Below are 18344 nucleotides of genomic sequence, written 5' to 3'. Positions count from 1 at the left end.
GAGGTGCATTTTCATTATTTTGATCCACTTCTCTGTCCCACAGCTAGGTTGCTGGCTAATGTGAGTCCAATATTCTCTGGCTTTGTAATCAATGAGATTGGTGCAAAGGGAATCCAAGGCAGGAATAAAATACTGCCATACTGATTTGGTGGCACTCACTTTGTACAGTTGTAAACAAATGCAGAAAAGCAAAAGTTAGTCCCAAGGAGATGTGCTCAGAAAGACTGAGAAGACGCTTGAGAGAATGGACATATTTGTTAAGGTAAACCATACTCTAGAGCAAGTGTGTAAATATTCTGAAGTATGTTTTGAACCAACTACTATAGCCAAGGCACCATATGATTGGAAATAATGGAGTTCAGTGTATCGTTTATCTGTGACTTAGATTTTGCTTAAAATACTTTGATACCAAAAAAAAAAAAAAAATCAAGTGCTGTGTACAACACAGAGTAAGTAAAAAAAAAAGGAAGCTCTTTGCTGTGAAGGTGGTGAGGCACTGGAACAGGTTGCCCAGAGAAGCTGTGGATGCCCCATCCCTGGAGGAGGTGTTCAGGGCCAGGTTGGAATGGGGCTCTGAGCAACTTGGTCTAGTGGAAGGTGCCCTGCCCATGGCAGGGGGGTTGGATTTAAGGCCCTTTCCAACCCAAAGCATTCTATGATTCTGTGATTCTATGCATACCCTAGAGACCAGCACTCACAGCTCTGCTTGTTCGCATTGTTTTGGCAGACTAGGATAAAAGGGTTGCTGCTGATGCCTGAGGTGGTCACCTAAAACAGAGACTAGACAAGAATAAGAGAGTAATAGTAGGTATTTATTTGAAGGGCCTTCAAAGGTACACCCTGGGCAGTCAAAACGCTACAGCCAAGATGGACCCTGGGCCACGGGTTCTTCACCCGTTTATAAGTTTGGTTCATTTGCGTATCAGGGTTAATTCTCCAAGTATAACCTCAGTTAATGATGTAATTACCCCAAGTTTGCCCCCCTCTTCAGAAGCTTTTAGTTTACACCTTTTGGGGCCTTGAAGAGCAAACCTAGAGAGGTTTGTTATGTCTAACCAGCATGAAGGAACAGCAGCTAACAGGCCACACAAAACTTCAGAGTTACACACTAAGCAGTACAGGATTTGAACAATATAAAAGTTAAAACCTAAGGCATCACTGCTCTCTGCCCTGCTGCTGTTCAGGAAACACGTCCAGCTCGTGCCCTGCTAACTGAGGGAGCAGTTCCTGCAGGCTGGAAATCTGCTTCTTGGACACCCGTCTCCAGGGAGCTTACAGAGAGGCAGTGCCATCATCCTCATTTCCCCAGGACGGAGGAGGCAGAGGGAGCGGCGGTGGCTTCCGTCGGGGCATCTGGAGACACAGCGCTGCGACGGGATGTCCTGGCGCTGTCTCTGCCCTGGGGAAGGCCGTGTTCCCCAAACAGGATCGTGGGAGCCGCTGCAGCACCTCGGAGAGCTCCCGGGGCCGGGCCGCGCCCGGAGGCGCCGCCTCCTCCGTCCCGTCGGTCCCGGTCACCGCGCTTGGCTGCTGGCTTTCCTCGGCGTTATTTCAAATCGACCTAATTCATTTTGTTTCGGAATTGGCATTCATTTAGGATCCCGTTAGTATTTCCACACTCAGAGAAAAAAAGGCCGCAGGTGCAATGTCCAAGGAGCTTCTGCCCTGCCCCCCCTCCCAGGGCAGCGCCGGCCCCGCGGAGCGCGAAGGGAAACCGCTTTTCCCCCATCCTGCGTTCTTCCTCCCTCTTAGGGGAAGCTGGGGCTCGGCGGGAGGAGCAGCGTGTCTCCCCCCGCCTCCCGGGTTCCCGGTGTATAGAGTCCCGGGGAAGCTGACTTTAGTCGCACCCCCTCCCAGCTCAGGCTGCTCTATCATATGAGAAATGCCCATGAAGTCTCGGCCTTGACAAACTGCACCTGGACTAAGCCCCTCTCCAGCTTATCAGAAACACTGTCTGTTCCCAGGAAATAGTGTTGTCTAATGAGCACTTGTTTTTTAACAAGCAGCCTTGGAAACTTATTTCTCTTGCCTGACTAACTGTTGCAAAATGAATCGACGACTTAGGTGAGGAGAAACATTGCAGGCAACCTATACGATTGATATAAGCAAGCTCCGTTTATTAGCAATAAAAAGGCACTTATCTAGAGTATTGAATACAAGCTTATCAGTTCTTTAATTAGTTGAAACTTATAAAAGCACATTCTGACATCTACATAATTGGGTTAGATAAAAGACTACATTTGGCAAGCTTCTTATTATTTATGTTTTGTCTTGAGAGATCAAAGATCTTCCTCCCTTCTTAGGGATGGTCCATCTTATCAGCACAGCTGCACCTTCTCAAAAACTCCCTTCTGGTTCCCAGGTTGGTTTCTCACACAGGGATTTGTCTCATGTAGAATTTTTCTCACACAGGCCTTTTTACTTGTACAGTTGAATTATTGATCCAATAATTCTATCAATGAGCCATGTCCCTGCTCCTCTAACCATTCTCCAACAACTAACAACCCAAGTGGAATAATATTTCTGTTGACGAACCTTCAAAGAAAGTTACCGACTTGAATTGTGGCCAGTATGAAAAATAATTATGACTAAACCCCACTCTCTTACAACCCTGTGGACAGTGGTACAAAGGGAGATCCTTTTGAGCTCTCAGTTCCCCTAAGATAAGGGGCTGATGTGTATGTCTCAAATACCTATGACTGGATGGCTGTGCAGCCAGCCAAGGGCTGTCAGTAATAACACACAAGAATTGTTGGGAATAACCAAGGACTATTGGTACTAGCACACTGTGAGAAAGAACCAGTTTTCGCTGGAGAAGGGGGGCCAGGTGGAGATAGGGCAGCACTTTTCTGTGAGAAAGATCCACAGCACAGTACAGGAGAGCACAGGAATGATTGGCAGGAAGTAGACATGGTCTGTAAGGTGGGATTGGGACCACCAAAGTCTCCTGTAGCCCTCCAACCCATTTCCAGAAAGGCCTAAAAGAACAGACTGCATGATAATTAATTAACATGGAAAATGAGAAACCAGTCTTTGGGGTATAGAAACTTGTCAATAAAAAGGTACTCCCAAGCCCAGGTGGTGCCCCCAGAGCCCAGACATATCATCAGCTGGGCTGACTCAACTGGATCACCGCTTATCAGCTGGATTGATGCTGAAACAAGGGCTGATGATGCCTTTTCATCTCTCTTTTCCTCTTTCTTTTCCTCTCTTTTTCTCTTTTCAAGATTAATATTTCCTTTTTTAGTTAACCTCTTTAATTTCACTTTTCCCTCTCACCCTGCCCCTTTATCCAAAAGCCACTGCCATGTGCCTAATTTTTCTTTCCCCTTCACGCTACGCCTCTACCCAAAATCCAGTGCCATGGACATATATAGAAGGTCTGGAACTAACATACCAATTTCCACATCAAGTGTGTAATTTGCTAATAAAACTCCCTGTTTGTGGACCCTCCGACATTTGTCGCTCCTTTCGACCAATGAGCATTTTCGAAGCTGAAGTGCTCCCTTCCCCTTAAGGGAGGGTTGTCACACGGTGCCCTGTTGCAAGTCACCCTCCCCTTCACAGGCAGGTCTGTGCCCCCAGACGCACCGCCAAGCCACCACTTGCTCCTTGTTGTCTGGCGCCCTCTCCTGCTGTGAGACACTTCCTCTTGGAAGCCGAAGGTTTCATCCGAATTCAGCTGGTCCAGGCAGCGCACAGGGATGCGCCATGGGCTGCTGTGGGACCCTGTGCACTGAGGCTCTGCACAGGCTCTTGCTCTCAGCGTGCTTCTGTCCAAAATAGTCAGGGTTATTCAAGTTGTTCTGGCTTCCGCAATTCTACCACCACCATAGTGAGAAGGAATCTCATCACGGTACTTTCTGGGAGTTTGGATGCCTCAAATTGCATTACTCACATCTCACAACCTAGATCACAGAGAAAGGAGCTATAACTTGATTCACGTCAGAGCACAGTGGATGCAGGGGAATAATCAGTGACTGAAATCAGCTGGGAAGCCAGAATCATAGTTTGAGATTCATGTAATGAGAAAAAAAAATTGGAGTCTGTACTTGGAGATGCCTTAAAATAAAGGGGGAGAAGGGCTAAATTTTAAGAGACCTTTTGCTGAAATAATGTGATTCTTTACTCTCACTGTGTATATTCAAGTTAACTGCTACACATATGCAGATTAACCTCACTGTATGCTCATACACATACTGTCAATTCCTACTCTTTCAGTGTTTATATATATGCTGTTAACATTGAACAAATGGAATAAACTGTATGAAAATGTGTTTAAGAACACAGTAAAAGAAATAGTACCAGCAGCCAAAGTGCTCTATTCCTGCATTACTCACTCAGAAAAGGGCAAGACCTCTGTATTAAAATAGCAACATGATACGCTTTCTTGGGCATGCATGCCTGAAGGTAAAGGGTGAGCCATTACTAATGTAGCTCAAATGTGTGTGAACTGCAAAAATAGCTCACAGGCTCTGTAAGGTATGTCAGATGCTCAGCACTGTAGAACCAGTACTGTGCAAGGAAATACATCACAATGGAACTGGCCTAGCTGAAGTCTTAGTACTACTGATGAGATGGAAACGTTCAACATAAAAATCAAGTGTTTTTATTGGAAGTACAAGCAATATACTTTATCTGTCCCACTTTACTTGGGACAAGAACCCCAATTGCCTGAAGTTAGGCCTCCAAAAGGACTGCTTAAAATAATGGGACAAAGTGATCCCACATACCCCATTTTAGCTGTTCAACCTATAAAAGAAAATCAAAGCTGTATTTGTTTTGTTTTAGTGTGTATATGTTTCACTTTTGCACTTCAAGCAATTTACATTACACTAAAGATAAATTTAGTGCTGGAATAAACACCTTCTGGAGTAAGTGTGAATGCCAAGGAGCAACGTGCACTGAGTATCTGGTGTACCTGCTCCAGGTCTTTTTCAGACTTGTCAAAGTCTAGTGTAAGCCCAAAGGAAAAAAAAGAAACTGAAGAAATTTTGCTTTGAGGTGCCTTGTGTGCCCAAAAGGTGGGCTAACCCCATTCCCTCTGTAAACATGAGCAGGAAGTCTGCAGTGTGCTGGGCAGTGCTTGCCTGTTGTTGATGCTTTCTGAGTGCAGGCTGAAATCAGATTAGCTGCAGAGGATCTCAGGAGAGCTAATTGTATTTTTAATTTTAAAGACTCATCTCTGAGTGCTGCACTGTCAGCATGGCAGCGTCTTTTGTTCTGAATGCTGCTCTGACCACAGCTGGGTATGCACAGCTCCACAGTTATAACCATGGTATATGACTGGATAACAGTAATCCTGAGCTTTCTGACATTTGCCCCCTCTCTCCCTTGAAATCCTGCAGACTGCACTGATCTATGGTCAGTGCGTTCAAAAGGAGAGTCAGGTCTCAAAGCCATTTCAGGAACTGGTAAATCCTACAACCCACAATGAAATTAATGTCAGTGTCTCTTTTTAGGGGTAGATATTGAAAGAATGGAAACTGGCAAGAATACATACTATTTTCTGTGAAACAATAATGCAGAGATCTTCTGGACTGTTTGTCTGAAGAAGATCCCACCTGCCTCTTCTTCCGAACAGGCGGCCCATAGCAGACAGCTACCATAACAGTGACCATGCTGGTCTGCCTGCTACTCATGACCTGGCTCTCAGCTGGCTTCTCATCCATCCTGAGACAGAGCTCACACATTCCTGCTGCTCTTGCCACAAAGGGCAGCTCCTCCCCATTGCTGTCCTTCCTTAAGAGCCTGTATCCATCCATTGCAGCACTCTGGCTGTGTGAGTAATGCCACCAGGTCTCTGTGATCCTGATGAGATCAGAGCCTTTGAACTGCAAACAGACCCGATTGCTCCTGCTTCTTCCCCACAATTTCTGCAGACCGGCACTTGAGATGCTGATTTCTTAGAGAAAGTAAGGTATCTGCCCCACCATACTGGCTTGTAGGGCCTGCTTTATTTGTGTGAAAAGACCTGGAGTGAGTCCACTGCAGCTCTCTTCCGTTAAGAGATTTCTTCTGCCCACATCACCTTTCACGCTCTTGACTGCCAACTTGGCCCACCGCTTCCTCACGTGGTTGCAGGATGTCCTGCCCCTCTCCACATCATTCCTAACTGGCCTAGTGGTCAGGCTGGTTGGGCTCTGACCAGTCACTTGGTAGTTACCACATGACTGCACAGGGTTACTTAAGCAGGAGCTTGGGCTTGGGGAAGTGGCATCTGCTTTTAAAAGCAGAGTAGTTATTTTCCATCAAGGCAAAAGCATAAAGTGGCAGGACATAACCTGCTATCATTTACTGTTTCCTTTTACATTTCCAAATTTGCATGTGTTGCTAATTGTTGTGTGTTATTTGGCAACATGGGGATTCCACTTCTATGTCATATATTATTAAAGAAGAGACTATTACAGAAACATACAGGGCCATAATACCAGCTAGAAAGTCATTGATAGCATCACACAGGTAAGAAATAGAAAAAACTATTAATTCAGCCCGATATTTCTCTGTATCTTTGCAGGGGTATTGTTCAAGGCAGCTCTCTGGGTCATGTTCCACATTAAGGCTTTCTACAGGCTCTAGATCAGTGCTACTAGTTGAGCTCAATTTAATATTTCATTTAAAATAAACTTATTTGTAAAAATTCTGCCCACATTTTTCTATTTATTTCCATATAAATAAATTACTTTCCTTAATGTCACCAAAGGACAAGGCAAAAAAAGTGTTTGGAGGGTGGGGGTGGCAGAGAAGTGAAATTTTATCACAGAAATGGAGGTAACAGAAGACAACACCAAACTGAACCACTAAGATTTAACTGGTCCCATCAACGCAATTTCTTGAGAAAGCTGAGTAACAAATTACATGCTTCTCAAATGGAGGGGAAATACTTGACAGCTTTCATGTGGTAGGACAGGAGTATTGTAGTAAAGGCTTCATGTTTCTTATCCCATAGCCTACAATTTCTACAGAAAGCTCTCACTGTACTTTGGCATATTCTGCTCAGCAGCTCAGTTAAACATACCTCATCATAGATGATCTCATCTTGAACCATGTACCCAATTGTGCTCTTGCAGCAAAATCCCACCTGAATGAAAGAAGGCACAAGGAGCCTCCCTTTACCTCTAGTGCATTAGTGTAGCAGTTGTAAGGATTAAAGCTAAAACTAACCTTGAAGAACCTGACCAGCAAGGCAACAGTGAGCCAAAGGCAGGTTTCTATATATGTGTCTTTTCAATCAGGCAGATTTCAAATATAAAAGAAAGTAATAAAGAAACAAGGAAGCAGCAGAAGGCATATATACATATATTTATATACTGTCAGCCTCAGGAGGTAACAGAAGTAACAGGGAAAAAAAGTAAAAAAATAAGCTAGCTCTGATAATCACATTTAAATCTCCTCACTCTTTATTGCAGCTAAGGAAGCACTCAAGGGAGGGGTCAGCAACACTTGCAGTAGTTAACAGCACAAATTACATCAGAAGAGATCTTAATCATATCCTTAAATCATCTAAATCTCATAATAGAGTTTCTTAGAACTACTTTTAGGAATGAAAAAACGCCCTTCTGTGAAATTTATGACCCAAGTTTTTCACTTGCAGAACTGAAGTAGACATCCAATAGCCCACACTGGATTTTATAGCTACCCTTGAAGGATGTAATGAGCAGATGTTCTAACTAAAGCACCTGGCTCAGAAGCACATTTGTCAAGGCCACTATCTATAGGCAGAGAAAGTCAGTAGGACCTGTGCACATCAAGTACTCTTTTTACTGCTCAGAATATACACACAGCAGATAATTGCACAATTCTACCTTTCTCTAGGGACTGAGGTGCAGGTTGCTCAGAAGATGAGCTTTGTAACGTTCAGTTTCTCCCAGAAACCCCTGGAGCGCTTTGTGCTGGGCTTTTATGTACCATAACAACTAACAGGCCAGGAACAGAGCTGGGGAAAAGTGGGGAAAGAATAAAGTGAAAACTGAGACTGAACATCAAGAACAGTAAGTCTTCTTATTAATCTACAGGATATGGCTCAACAGTAATTCACACAAAGCCTCAATTATTTAACTTGCAACTTTATTTCGGTGTAAGTCATTGGTATAAAGTTTAATATCTAATTATACAGATACTGGGGACTTTCAGGGAAGCTTATTTTGTCCTTTTTAGTGTCTTTTGCCATTTAGTCCTCAGGCATGTTTCAAGAGGACTAATACTATATGTGTACCATAAATTTCTGTACAAAAGCACTTCAAGCCTTTGTTTTGTTCTTCTGAGTAGGATGCCAAAACATGCATATTATAGACAATATCATGGTCAAGGAAATGCTTCCCCTCTTTAAACTAAGGCAGTTAAAACCCCAGGAATATCAACTGAGTAATTTGGAAGAGTAAAAAAGCTTCCTCAGTGCTCATTTATTCTTTGAGCAAGTAAGACACACCCTCTTGGAATTACCAATTTGATTGCTGTCTGCATTGAAAAGACAAAGATTGTCCAAGACAGCATTTAATTATGTACATTTCATAATGCCACTAACTCATCCACTTCTGAATAAGAACTCGTCAACGTTAAGAACTGTGTAAACCCACATGCAAAAATTGCCATAGAATTTTTTAAATAGAACCAAATTGGCAAGTTTTTGGAAAGGATATTTCAATGTTTTAAAAAAAAAGTTATTAAAATGAGCATTTCAAGTAACTTAAATATCTTCAGCAAACATGTCCAGCAAGAGACTCTCTGTAAAAGAAATTGTTCTTAGAACAAAAAGCTAACAAATGGCTATTTAGCCACTAATTTTTCAACACAGTGGTGGGTCTGTGTGAAACAATTTGTAATCTAAATAAAGCGAGTCCATTACAATGTTAAAAAACATACATTAAGCAGGACTGATTAACTATTGCATTTCTGTATTTACAAAAGTGCTTAGCATAACAAAATTACCTAAAAAAATATAAACTTTACCAATATCATTTGGTTCTATGTGTGCTCCTAGACCTGCACTTGGAAAAAATAGTATTTACACTGTTAGATTTAGATAAGTTTCCTATAGTTTTTAAAGAAATTTAACAAAACTCCCCCCCCCAAACGGACCCCTATCTAAGTCAATGCATTTCATCTGGCTCATTACCAACAGAGCAGGAGCAGATCCTTGAGTACTGAGCAGTACAAACAATTCTAGCCATTATCTGTGGCATTAGACCCCAAAACTGGCTGCCGACAAATTGGGCAAGTGGAGTTTTCAGAAAGCCAGCGATCAATACAATGAATATGAAACTCATGCATACAAGGTAACTGCCTTAGTTTATTCCCTGTTGCATATTCATTAATGCAAACACTGCACGTTTTACTCCGTTCGTTTTCAGTGTGAATATCCCCATAGTTCCGTGTAGAAAGATTGTCAATCTGCTCTTTGGTTAAACCTCTTAAACGATCATCATCATCATCTTCATTCAGCAGGAAGAAATGGGCGAGTCGAAGGATGGGCAGTGTTCCATTCTCCACTAGGTTGTTTGCATCTTGAGACTGCCTGTTATCTTGGTTCTCATGATTGCGCCCAGAGCGTTGACTACCACCCCTCTGTCCATTTCTTCCCCTCCTGCCTTCCATTGCATGTCCATTTCTAGACGAAACCTCACTTGGGTCACTGCTGTTTGCTGAGCTTGAGTTATTCTGTGCATCTGCTAAGCGATGACTGCCTCGTTGTACTTCTGAATTAGATTCAGTTTCCATTAAAGAACTCAGTTCTCCAAAGCCTGTCATTATCTGTCTAAGGATTGATCGAAGAGCCACTGATGAAGGTTCCCCAAGCCCAGTTTCTGAAATCCGACGAAGAGGTATCCGTATAGTGCTAACGTAGGTCCGAATACCCGCGCGTTCTGATCGCGATATCGTGCGCCGAAATCCCCCACTGTCGCTTTCAAAGGTAACAGTGTTTTCTGACATTCCTACTCTAGAACGAGTTCTACTGGCAATGCTGTCCCGGTCTCTGTTTTCTCCAGGACGAATTCTTCTCACCTGAAGATCTAGTGTAATTGTTGGGTGCCTTCTGACAGCAGCTACTGGCCTACTAGATTCTTCCTCTTCCAAAGTTATTCCTAAGGATGGGGCTACCATGGAAGGCTGAGGAGCCTGAGCGTTACCTCTTGCTTGCTCTTCAGTAGGCTGTGGAGAAGCCTGAGCTGTTTGTCTCCTACTTCTGTTAACCTGCTGTGCATTTCTATCCTGCCTCTGACCACGTTCCTCAGAATGAGCAGTATCATCTTGCCTTTGCAGTGGAGAGCGGCTTCGACTACTTAAGGTAGACCTCAGCCGCAAAATTTCTAGTCTTTGGTTTGTATTCATCCGGACATTAGTTCTAGCTCTACCCCTTCTAACTCCTGCAGAAGCACCTCTTTCTGCCGTTTCTCTTGGGTCACCAGCAGCCGCAGAATTATTTCGTGTACTATTATTTGTCTGGCCTGCCAGCTCCCTCGTTCTGCTCCTGAGCCTCCGCGAGACTGCATGAGAGACTATTTCTGACCTTAGTGCCATGGCACGTCTTAAAAGCCTGGTCCTTGCAGCTTCGTTGTTTGCCTCTCTCGCAGCCATGCTCCTTGTTCGTGGGGCTACTGAACTGGCAACTAGCTGACGCCTTCTTTCTACATACAGTCTGGTAGCATCTATATCAACATACTCCTCCCCAGCTGTTTCAAAACTATTATGATCATGATTTATATTGATTTCAAGACTAAAGCGAAACTCCCCACTGTTTGGATTTGTTCGACTCACAGCTCTCCAGGTTTGGTTCCCACTCTGTCCGCTGCGAGTGGCATTTCCCGTGCGACGAAATGTGTTAAGCCATTCAAGCAAAGAGTCGCCATTTGAGTTTTCCCCAAGAACTTCAGAATCTGAGAGAAACAAAGAATTGCAAATATTCATACAGCTGCATGGCACAATGCACTCCAAATTCTCTACTCCAAATCCTCTTCACTTGCTGGGCTCCAATTTCAGACACGATACAGTGGCAGGGCACCTACCTTGCTATGCTAATGTACAAAAATATGCTCTATGAAAAAATGTCAGCAAAACTCACCAGTTCAACCTAGAATTTTTGTCTCACCAGCAGACTCATAGAGAAATTAATATGCCCAGATGGCCGCTTATGAGCCAGTGTTCAGATTCAGGTGGTCCAAAGATAGTTGTATTTGTCCAATACCTGCCCCTTGATGAAGTTATCAGTTAGGGAATATTTTAACAACTCATTTTTGATACAGCAGAGAAAAGAATAATAAGTCTTGTCCTCTTTTGGAAAACATTTTAAAGAATTGTATCTATAAGCAGTAGAATAAATGATCACAGAATCATTAAGGTTGGAAGGGACCTCTGGAGATAATCTAGTTCAACTCTGCTGCCAAGGCAGGGTCACCTAGAGCAGCTTACACAGGAATGTGTCCAGGTAAGATGCACGGTTTGAACAGATTTTCTCCTTTTGTGCAAATATACTCTTTTCCTATTACAATACCCACAGCTCCATTTTCAAACCTCCACTAACTACAAGCTCAGGAACAGCTACAAGTGTTGTGGTTAGGGCTAACTATGTATATAAATCAGGCCAGTTCTCATGACCACAGTGAAGATTTTCCCTTGAAGGGATCAGATTAAGTTCTCCCTACTCATCTCTCAATGTCCAGGAAACCTCCAAGAACTTTGGTACCTTAATTTCTGAGCTGCCAATTCTTCTCCTAAATCTGACTAGAACTGGCTAAATGATTAAGCCACTATTTCTGGGGAATTGAAGACATTAAATGCAAAAAACACAAGCCTCACTTGACTAAAACAAACAGAAAAGAAACAACAAAAGTGGCAAAACAGTGAAGAGATTAACTGTTTTCCAATTAACTTCCTTTCCAATTGCTCTAATACATGATAAAAACCTCTAAGAACTGAAAAAATAGTATTTTTTGTGCTATTACATTTACTAACAAAGCAAAATGAGGGGAAAAAAGAGCAAGTAATTTGTGATTAACATAAACGAGTTTTCATCAAGTATTTCAAGTTTGGTTTGGTAGCATTAGGAAATCTCTCTTACTTTCAAACAATACCCAGAGACACATTGAAAAAAAGCAAGAGAAATGAGTCTCTCAAATATCTTTACAGAACTGTATTTATGCACCACATACTATGTGTCTACATATATGAATGAAGAATGTTTACCTCCACCAGTTCTACCTTCACCTTCTCGGTTATCCAGATCAGACTGTGATGTCAGACGCTCCTTAGCCCCCTCCAAACGTTGCTGCAACTCTTCTGCTGTTATTTCTCCTGAATTAATTTACATTTTGATAACACTGTTAGATAAGACACTATTACTGCCTCAACACAGCCATGTAGAAATAACATTTTCTATCTTGAATGAAAATCTTCAGAGGACAGATAAAACTGATGAAACCAGAAAGAAAACAGCACTAATGTGAGATTATAATGCAGGTATCAGAGGAAGTAGGTAGTGGGGTGGAAGAAAAACATGCTGAATATGTCAAGAGTATGCCAGTTTCCAGTAACAATTCAGAGGGCCCAAAATTGCCACATATCAACAGACATCCTGTAATGTACCGAATGTTAATTATCTGGGTTTAGACACTCAAATGCAGCATCTTTCTATAAAGGTGAAGTGTTATACTGTTGTTCCATACGGAGGATTTTTTCCTTTCTGCAAAGCCACAGAAGTCAGGCTGCTTGAGTCACAGTACCACACCTGGTGCCTAACAGCAGGTGTGTTGCTCCACCTTACGCCTCTTCTACTGCAGGTATGCACATCTTACCAGGAGTGCCAAGCAGGTTTCGGTCCCTCATTAACCTGTAGTCCTCCTCGTTGAGTTCGTTAATGAACTGGTAATAGGCCTCCTCCCTGCTGAGGCGCTCCAGCTGCCGCTGTCTCTCACCTTCGCCGTGGCTGCGCTCTCGTGAAGGTGCCTGCTCATTGCCATTTCCTGCACGGTGTCGGGAGCGATCCATAATGATAATGCCAAGCTGTCCTGGACAAAACCAGAAGATTAGACTGCACAGGAATTACAGGAAGAATTTACCTAGTTTACAGTAAAACGTTCCCAGCATTTCCAAATGAATTAGTTTATTAATAGCTAAAGATGATTAAGGTGAACCAAGCTCCATGTTATTTGCCAAGACACCAGTATAGTTTATTATGCAAACATATAAATACTTCTAGCTTGCTGAAAAATAGTTTCAAGCCCCCTTCCTCACTGAAAGGGCATACTGGTTGGTATGGCAACTTTAAAATAAAAATGTAATGACAGGTTGGTTTTTTTTAGCTAAATAAGGATATTCTAGAAAGTTAAAGGAATGAACATAAAATTTATGTCCTTTCTCCCAAGTAAAATACAACAGCAGTGTGGAGTATTTTAAAAGCTGAAGTATAGTTAAAAACATGGTTCTCTGATTATTGGACTGCAGTTACCCAGTGTAAACTTGTGACAACCCCAACATAAGACTGTATTTAGTATTTCCATCAGTAATATCCCCCACATAACATACAGCCTACAGATTTATTTTTGGTGGAATGGCTCTTCTGACATTCTTACATTATTTGCATATTTTCCTTGCATTCTCCAAGGACTAGCTAGAAAAGGGATACCCATCTCCAGAAAAGGGGTGTAAAAGGGATGGGCCATGCTTAAGCCACAGTTCTTCATCACTTACCAAATATAGAACCAGTGGGACCACACTGTTAGAAGGCAAGAATAACCTTCCAGTGTCAAAGATGCATCATCTCCATTGCTTTCTGTGTCATTACCACCTCTCTCTGGTTAGGAATCAATCCAGGGCAAATCAGTGCTCAGACCACTCCTCAACTTTTCTATTTTCTGAAGGAAACCTGTTCTTCCACTCTATTTGAAAGAGGATAAAGTGTCCTTTCAATTGAGCTGCCTGTTTAACAAAAGGCACCTGCTGAGGCAGACACCTGACAAAAGAGACCACTTCTCTAAAGAGATCATCAGGCGGAAAAAGCCCAAATCACACTGCATCATTATGCTTGCACGTGGGTAAATGCCTTTCTTTTTTGTTTGTTTGCTTTTTGTCAACTCACATACACATAAAAGTCACTTCAAGTTTAAATTATGGGGAAAACACAGAAAACAGCATTCTAAGCACGCTCCTGATCAGTAATTAGTCTTCACAGGACAGGTAATGAGACAACAAACAGACCAAATCAACTGACTATTAGAAATACAGTAAAAAAAAAAAAGCCAATCTTTATCAATACTGCAAACAGATACAAAAAATGAGAAGATGTATTTGTCAACAGCAGAAGCTGGCATACATTTAATATACCTTTCTTATGTTCTTTGTGGGATCCATTCTGATGTATCCTTGGTTTCATTATTTCCACACCTCACGTTACTTCCCCCCCCCCAGCCCCTGCCCCAGGTAGCTGCACTTTTAAACATTTCTTCCAAATCCATCATCTTCCTCCTGTGTCCAAAACTACATTTTGGTGCATTTAAAATCTTCTCTCCCCACTCTAACTCAAAATAAATTAAATCTGAGTATCTTCCCTTCACGACATTTTCCATTCCCGTAATTTTTTTTAATCACTGTTGCCCTCTTGGCTCAGCCTCACAAGCTGTAGATAACTGCTGACTTCGATTTCCCACAAGGGCTATGTTCAAATCAGGTCACTTCTCATATCACACTTCTAAACACAAATTTCTCATCCAGCTCTTCCTCTTACTACCCCCGTTTCCTCATAACAAAAGCAGTTCCCACCCAACCCCCCAGTCCCCAAGTTAGCACAATCATTACCTTGACTACACCCATCATGACTATTACAACGAAAATCCCCAATCCATACTGCACTGAATGCTGAAGTTCCTCTCTCCCAGGTGACTTACAACTTGACACAGGTGCAGCGGGGAGGGAAGAGGATTGATAAAACTAATTCAGCTTCACTTGAGGTTGTTATTTAGACAAATGCCTTAAACCAACATGTGGCTGCTGCCTTGACAATGACCATACCAAGTTAACCGACTTCCCAGGTACATCACTGTATTGCTGCACGGAAAAAAAAATGCGATATATAGTCTTAAGAAGTCCACCACATGTAGTCCCCCTCAATCTAAATTTAAAGTGTTGTTCAAAAGAGAGGTTCTTTAGTTTTCAGTTATCATCTCCAGAAAATCTGGAAATCTCTTTGACTTTGTAGGTAGTTAAGGAAAAAAAATACTCTTTTGTTGACAACTGTATGGTAGGATGATTAGTCACACTCCTTAAATGACTCACTTAGAAACAGTAAGAAGTGTGAAGTGCTCGGTTGTCCCATCTGTTTAACATAACTCCATGGATGACAACTACTATCCCTACTTATCAAATGCCATCAAAACGAAGTACTTTGACACCTAAAATGTTTTAGAGTTGTGAAAGTTGAAGGGTATTAACTGCATCAAAAATGAGGTACTTTGCACTAGAATATTTCAGAGTATTTAAAAGATGAAGGGTATTAACTACTAAAATGCAAAAAACTGAAATCGAAATCCACTTATGACTCGGATTACTCTTCGTTTGCAAAGAGATAGGGGCCACATGCCAACAGCTTACGTTTTCTAGAATTTTCAACCTAAGACTTACTCCATTAGTTTTCCATTCATGGTTACTCTGGACTATTCTTTGAGGTTTACGACTATTTTTTTAATATATACCTTTTGCTTTTAGGTTTTAGCCTGTTTCCCTGAAGTACTACCCCCGGTTCAATTAGGTACTCATTTTCTGAAAGACTACCACCTGATTACAAGGCGACTACGGAGTTAAACTGAGGAAGCCTCCCCGAGCCATAGGGCTATTTAGCATTTCTGTCACACTGCAGCCTCCAGGCAGGATGATCTCACCGACTTCGGGAATAAAAAAAAAATAAATAAAAAAAAATTTTAAAAAACCAACAACCCCCAAACCAAACCCAGAACCCCCCACGCACGAAGCCTGGGGAAGGAGGGCGGAAGGAGAGAAAAAGGGAGAGTCAGAAGGTAGTGAAGACACAGCCCCCGGGACACCCAGAGCGACCCAAGCCGAGGGCGTGAGACTGGCCGCCCGCCCCACCCCCACCCCAGGCCGGCAGCAGGCCCTGCAGACGCCAGCGCCGCGCCAGGCCCCCCTCCAGGGCAGGGCAGGGGTCGGGCCGTGTCCCTGGGCCGTGGAGCCACGAGGGCTCCGGGGACTCCGCGAGCCCTTGGGCCCGGTCCTGCCCGGCCCCCCCGCCTGTTGCCGGGGGTACGGGAGCGCCGTGACTGACGGGGCTCCCGCCCAATCCCCCGGCCGGCCCGCGGCCGCCGACCAATCGCAGCAGCGCGTGGCAGCTCGTGCCCTCCCGCGCCGCTCCCCCCGGGCTGCCCGGCCCGGCCCCGACACCGACCGCTCCGGCCGGACCCGCGCCCTGCCCGAGCCCACGGCTGCCCTGCCCGCGGCGGGCCGCGTCACCCGCTGCGGCAAACCGGGGAGGCACCCATGCCGCCGCCTGCCCCGTTGGGGGGAAGCCTGCCGAGAGCGCAGCCGGGGAGACCCGAAAGCCCGTCCCTGCCTGCTGCCGGCGGCGGCGCGGACCGGCCGGCTTAGCCCCACGCCGCGCTCTGCGCCCCGTCCCGCCCGGCGGCAGCAGGAGCCGCCTCCGCCGGGACACCGACCCTGGGTGTGCGAGCAGGGCGCGCTCCAGCTCCAATTGCGGTCCGGGTGCCGGCTCCAGCACCGATTGCGGTCCGGGTGCCTGCCAGCGCTGCCGGCGCAGGTTCCGCTCGCGAGCGAGGGGGAAGGCCCCACCTCGAGCCCCGCCCCCTCGCGCGCACGCGTGTTGGCACCGTGTGATAACTTACATAAGGAATGACATTACAGAGTTAGAGTTCTCTGTGCTCCTTCCTTGTCAGGCCTCCTGCGGCTTTAAATGGGACGCTTTTCCTTTTTCCGTGACCTTGCCTCCCTTTCTTTTCTTTCTGTTTACGTTTCCTTCTTCAGGAATCTTCCACTGAACTTTTTCTAAAACGTTCAGAAAATAATTGCTCGGTGCCGTCACCTGTCTCAAGCCGTGATTTTAGTAATTTCCATTTGGAGAGCCTTAGGCAGAAGTTCTCCCACGCGAGGTGCGGAACCTCTCAGAATTTTGCGCGTTCCAGTTGCGGATGCGCTGAGGGCACCCACGAACTCGCTGTCCCGAAGTTGCCTGTGCAGATCCGTCTCTACACGGGCTGGAAGCTGCCACGCTGTGACAGCGGAGCGCGGTTCACATCTTGCACAAACTCTCCGAACCGGCAAAATGCAGGGATTGCGCCAGAAGGGTTCTTCTATGGAAAAGCACCTCATCCCTCTCATATCCAAGCTGCTCTTGTGTTCACACTGGCTTGCAGAAATAAACAGAGTTTGGGTAATTTCCGTGCAACTGGTCTCGATACAAAGGAACACGACCCCAGTAATGAATGAGGTGGTAGGAAGGGCCCAGGGCCGCTTCCTAGGAAGATACTTTCACACCACACCCAGGATTTCTTTATTCTGCTTAAGGGAAAGAGTTGTGTTTAGGTTTGGTGGTAGTTTACATTCCTGTTCTGCCATTAGGTGGTTTCCATGAGACAAACTCACGGCTGGGACGCATTCTTAACAACGAGGCCAGATCAGGAACTACTCCTTGCCCACTGCATTCAGAAAATGGTAACCTCTTTGTTTTTTATGTGCCTTGCCAGAGTATAAATAATTAGTATTCTATTATGATTCACCTTGCCTGAGGCAGTTAAAATATGTCCTTCCTGAAGATCAACTTTACTTTCATAACAAAAGTCAGAGTATATATATATATATATAGTAGTGCATGGATCCCTTGAAAATTCAGTTTCTTCCCACAACTATTTTTGGTCCCGTTTTTTAAATATTTTCCTCGTATGGTCTGCTTTTAGTAATCATTGTTCCCCAATCAAACACTACATCTTCTCTAGTATCAAGCCCACATACAGACTGTTCATCCAGAAGGAAGTTATTATTTAGATGGGTGAATAAACGTGTATTTCCATACCAAAACCTGACACTGAATTAGTTTATTTTCCACTGACCTGTTCTCCAAAGCAGAATTTGGTGTTCATGTCCTGTTCATAGTGATATTTCACAACAGCACGCTATAACGAAGTACTTGTTCATTTTATGCTGTGTTGTTAGTACAAAATGACAGGAGTAGATCTTTCTTAGAATATTGCATTGTAGCAATGCTTTCCACACTGAAATACTCTCTTTGCAACTATAACAAAAATAGCCTGTGGAGGGCAGCAAACCTCAGGCAATTATTAAGTTTTGTAATAACAAAGAATCTGAGAATCTGGATTTAATGTGATTGTTCA

At 43.9% G+C, this 18344-nt stretch overlaps 1 protein-coding gene across 10 annotated transcripts; it reads right to left on the bottom strand.

Moving 5' to 3' along the window:
* Positions 1 to 2086: 2086 nt before the first annotated feature.
* Positions 2087 to 16764, bottom strand: RNF6 (ring finger protein 6). 10 transcript variants are annotated; one of them, XM_069013191.1, is made up of 5 exons: positions 14317 to 15893; positions 12789 to 13001; positions 12181 to 12288; positions 10756 to 10874; positions 2087 to 3908 (listed from the first exon to the last, which is right to left on the bottom strand). In XM_069013191.1, exons 1-5 carry the CDS (start codon positions 14363 to 14365, stop codon positions 3891 to 3893), a joined length of 507 nt encoding a protein of 168 aa, XP_068869292.1. In that variant the 5' UTR covers positions 14366 to 15893; the 3' UTR covers positions 2087 to 3890. The 10 variants fall into 10 exon arrangements, with proteins under 10 accessions (XP_068869292.1, XP_068869285.1, XP_068869231.1 ...); XM_069013184.1 differs by lacking the exon at positions 2087 to 3908 and adding an exon at positions 7286 to 7936; XM_069013130.1 differs by lacking the exon at positions 2087 to 3908 and adding an exon at positions 16656 to 16764 and having other exon boundaries at positions 8051 to 10874; positions 14317 to 15869.
* Between the last annotated feature and the right edge of the window lie 1580 nt (positions 16765 to 18344).

Source organism: Aphelocoma coerulescens, chromosome 1, assembly GCF_041296385.1.
Source record: "Aphelocoma coerulescens isolate FSJ_1873_10779 chromosome 1, UR_Acoe_1.0, whole genome shotgun sequence".
Lineage (NCBI taxonomy): Eukaryota > Metazoa > Chordata > Aves > Passeriformes > Corvidae > Aphelocoma > Aphelocoma coerulescens.
The sequence above is the reverse complement of the archived record's forward strand: the minus strand, read 5'-3'. Positions and strand labels throughout refer to the sequence as shown.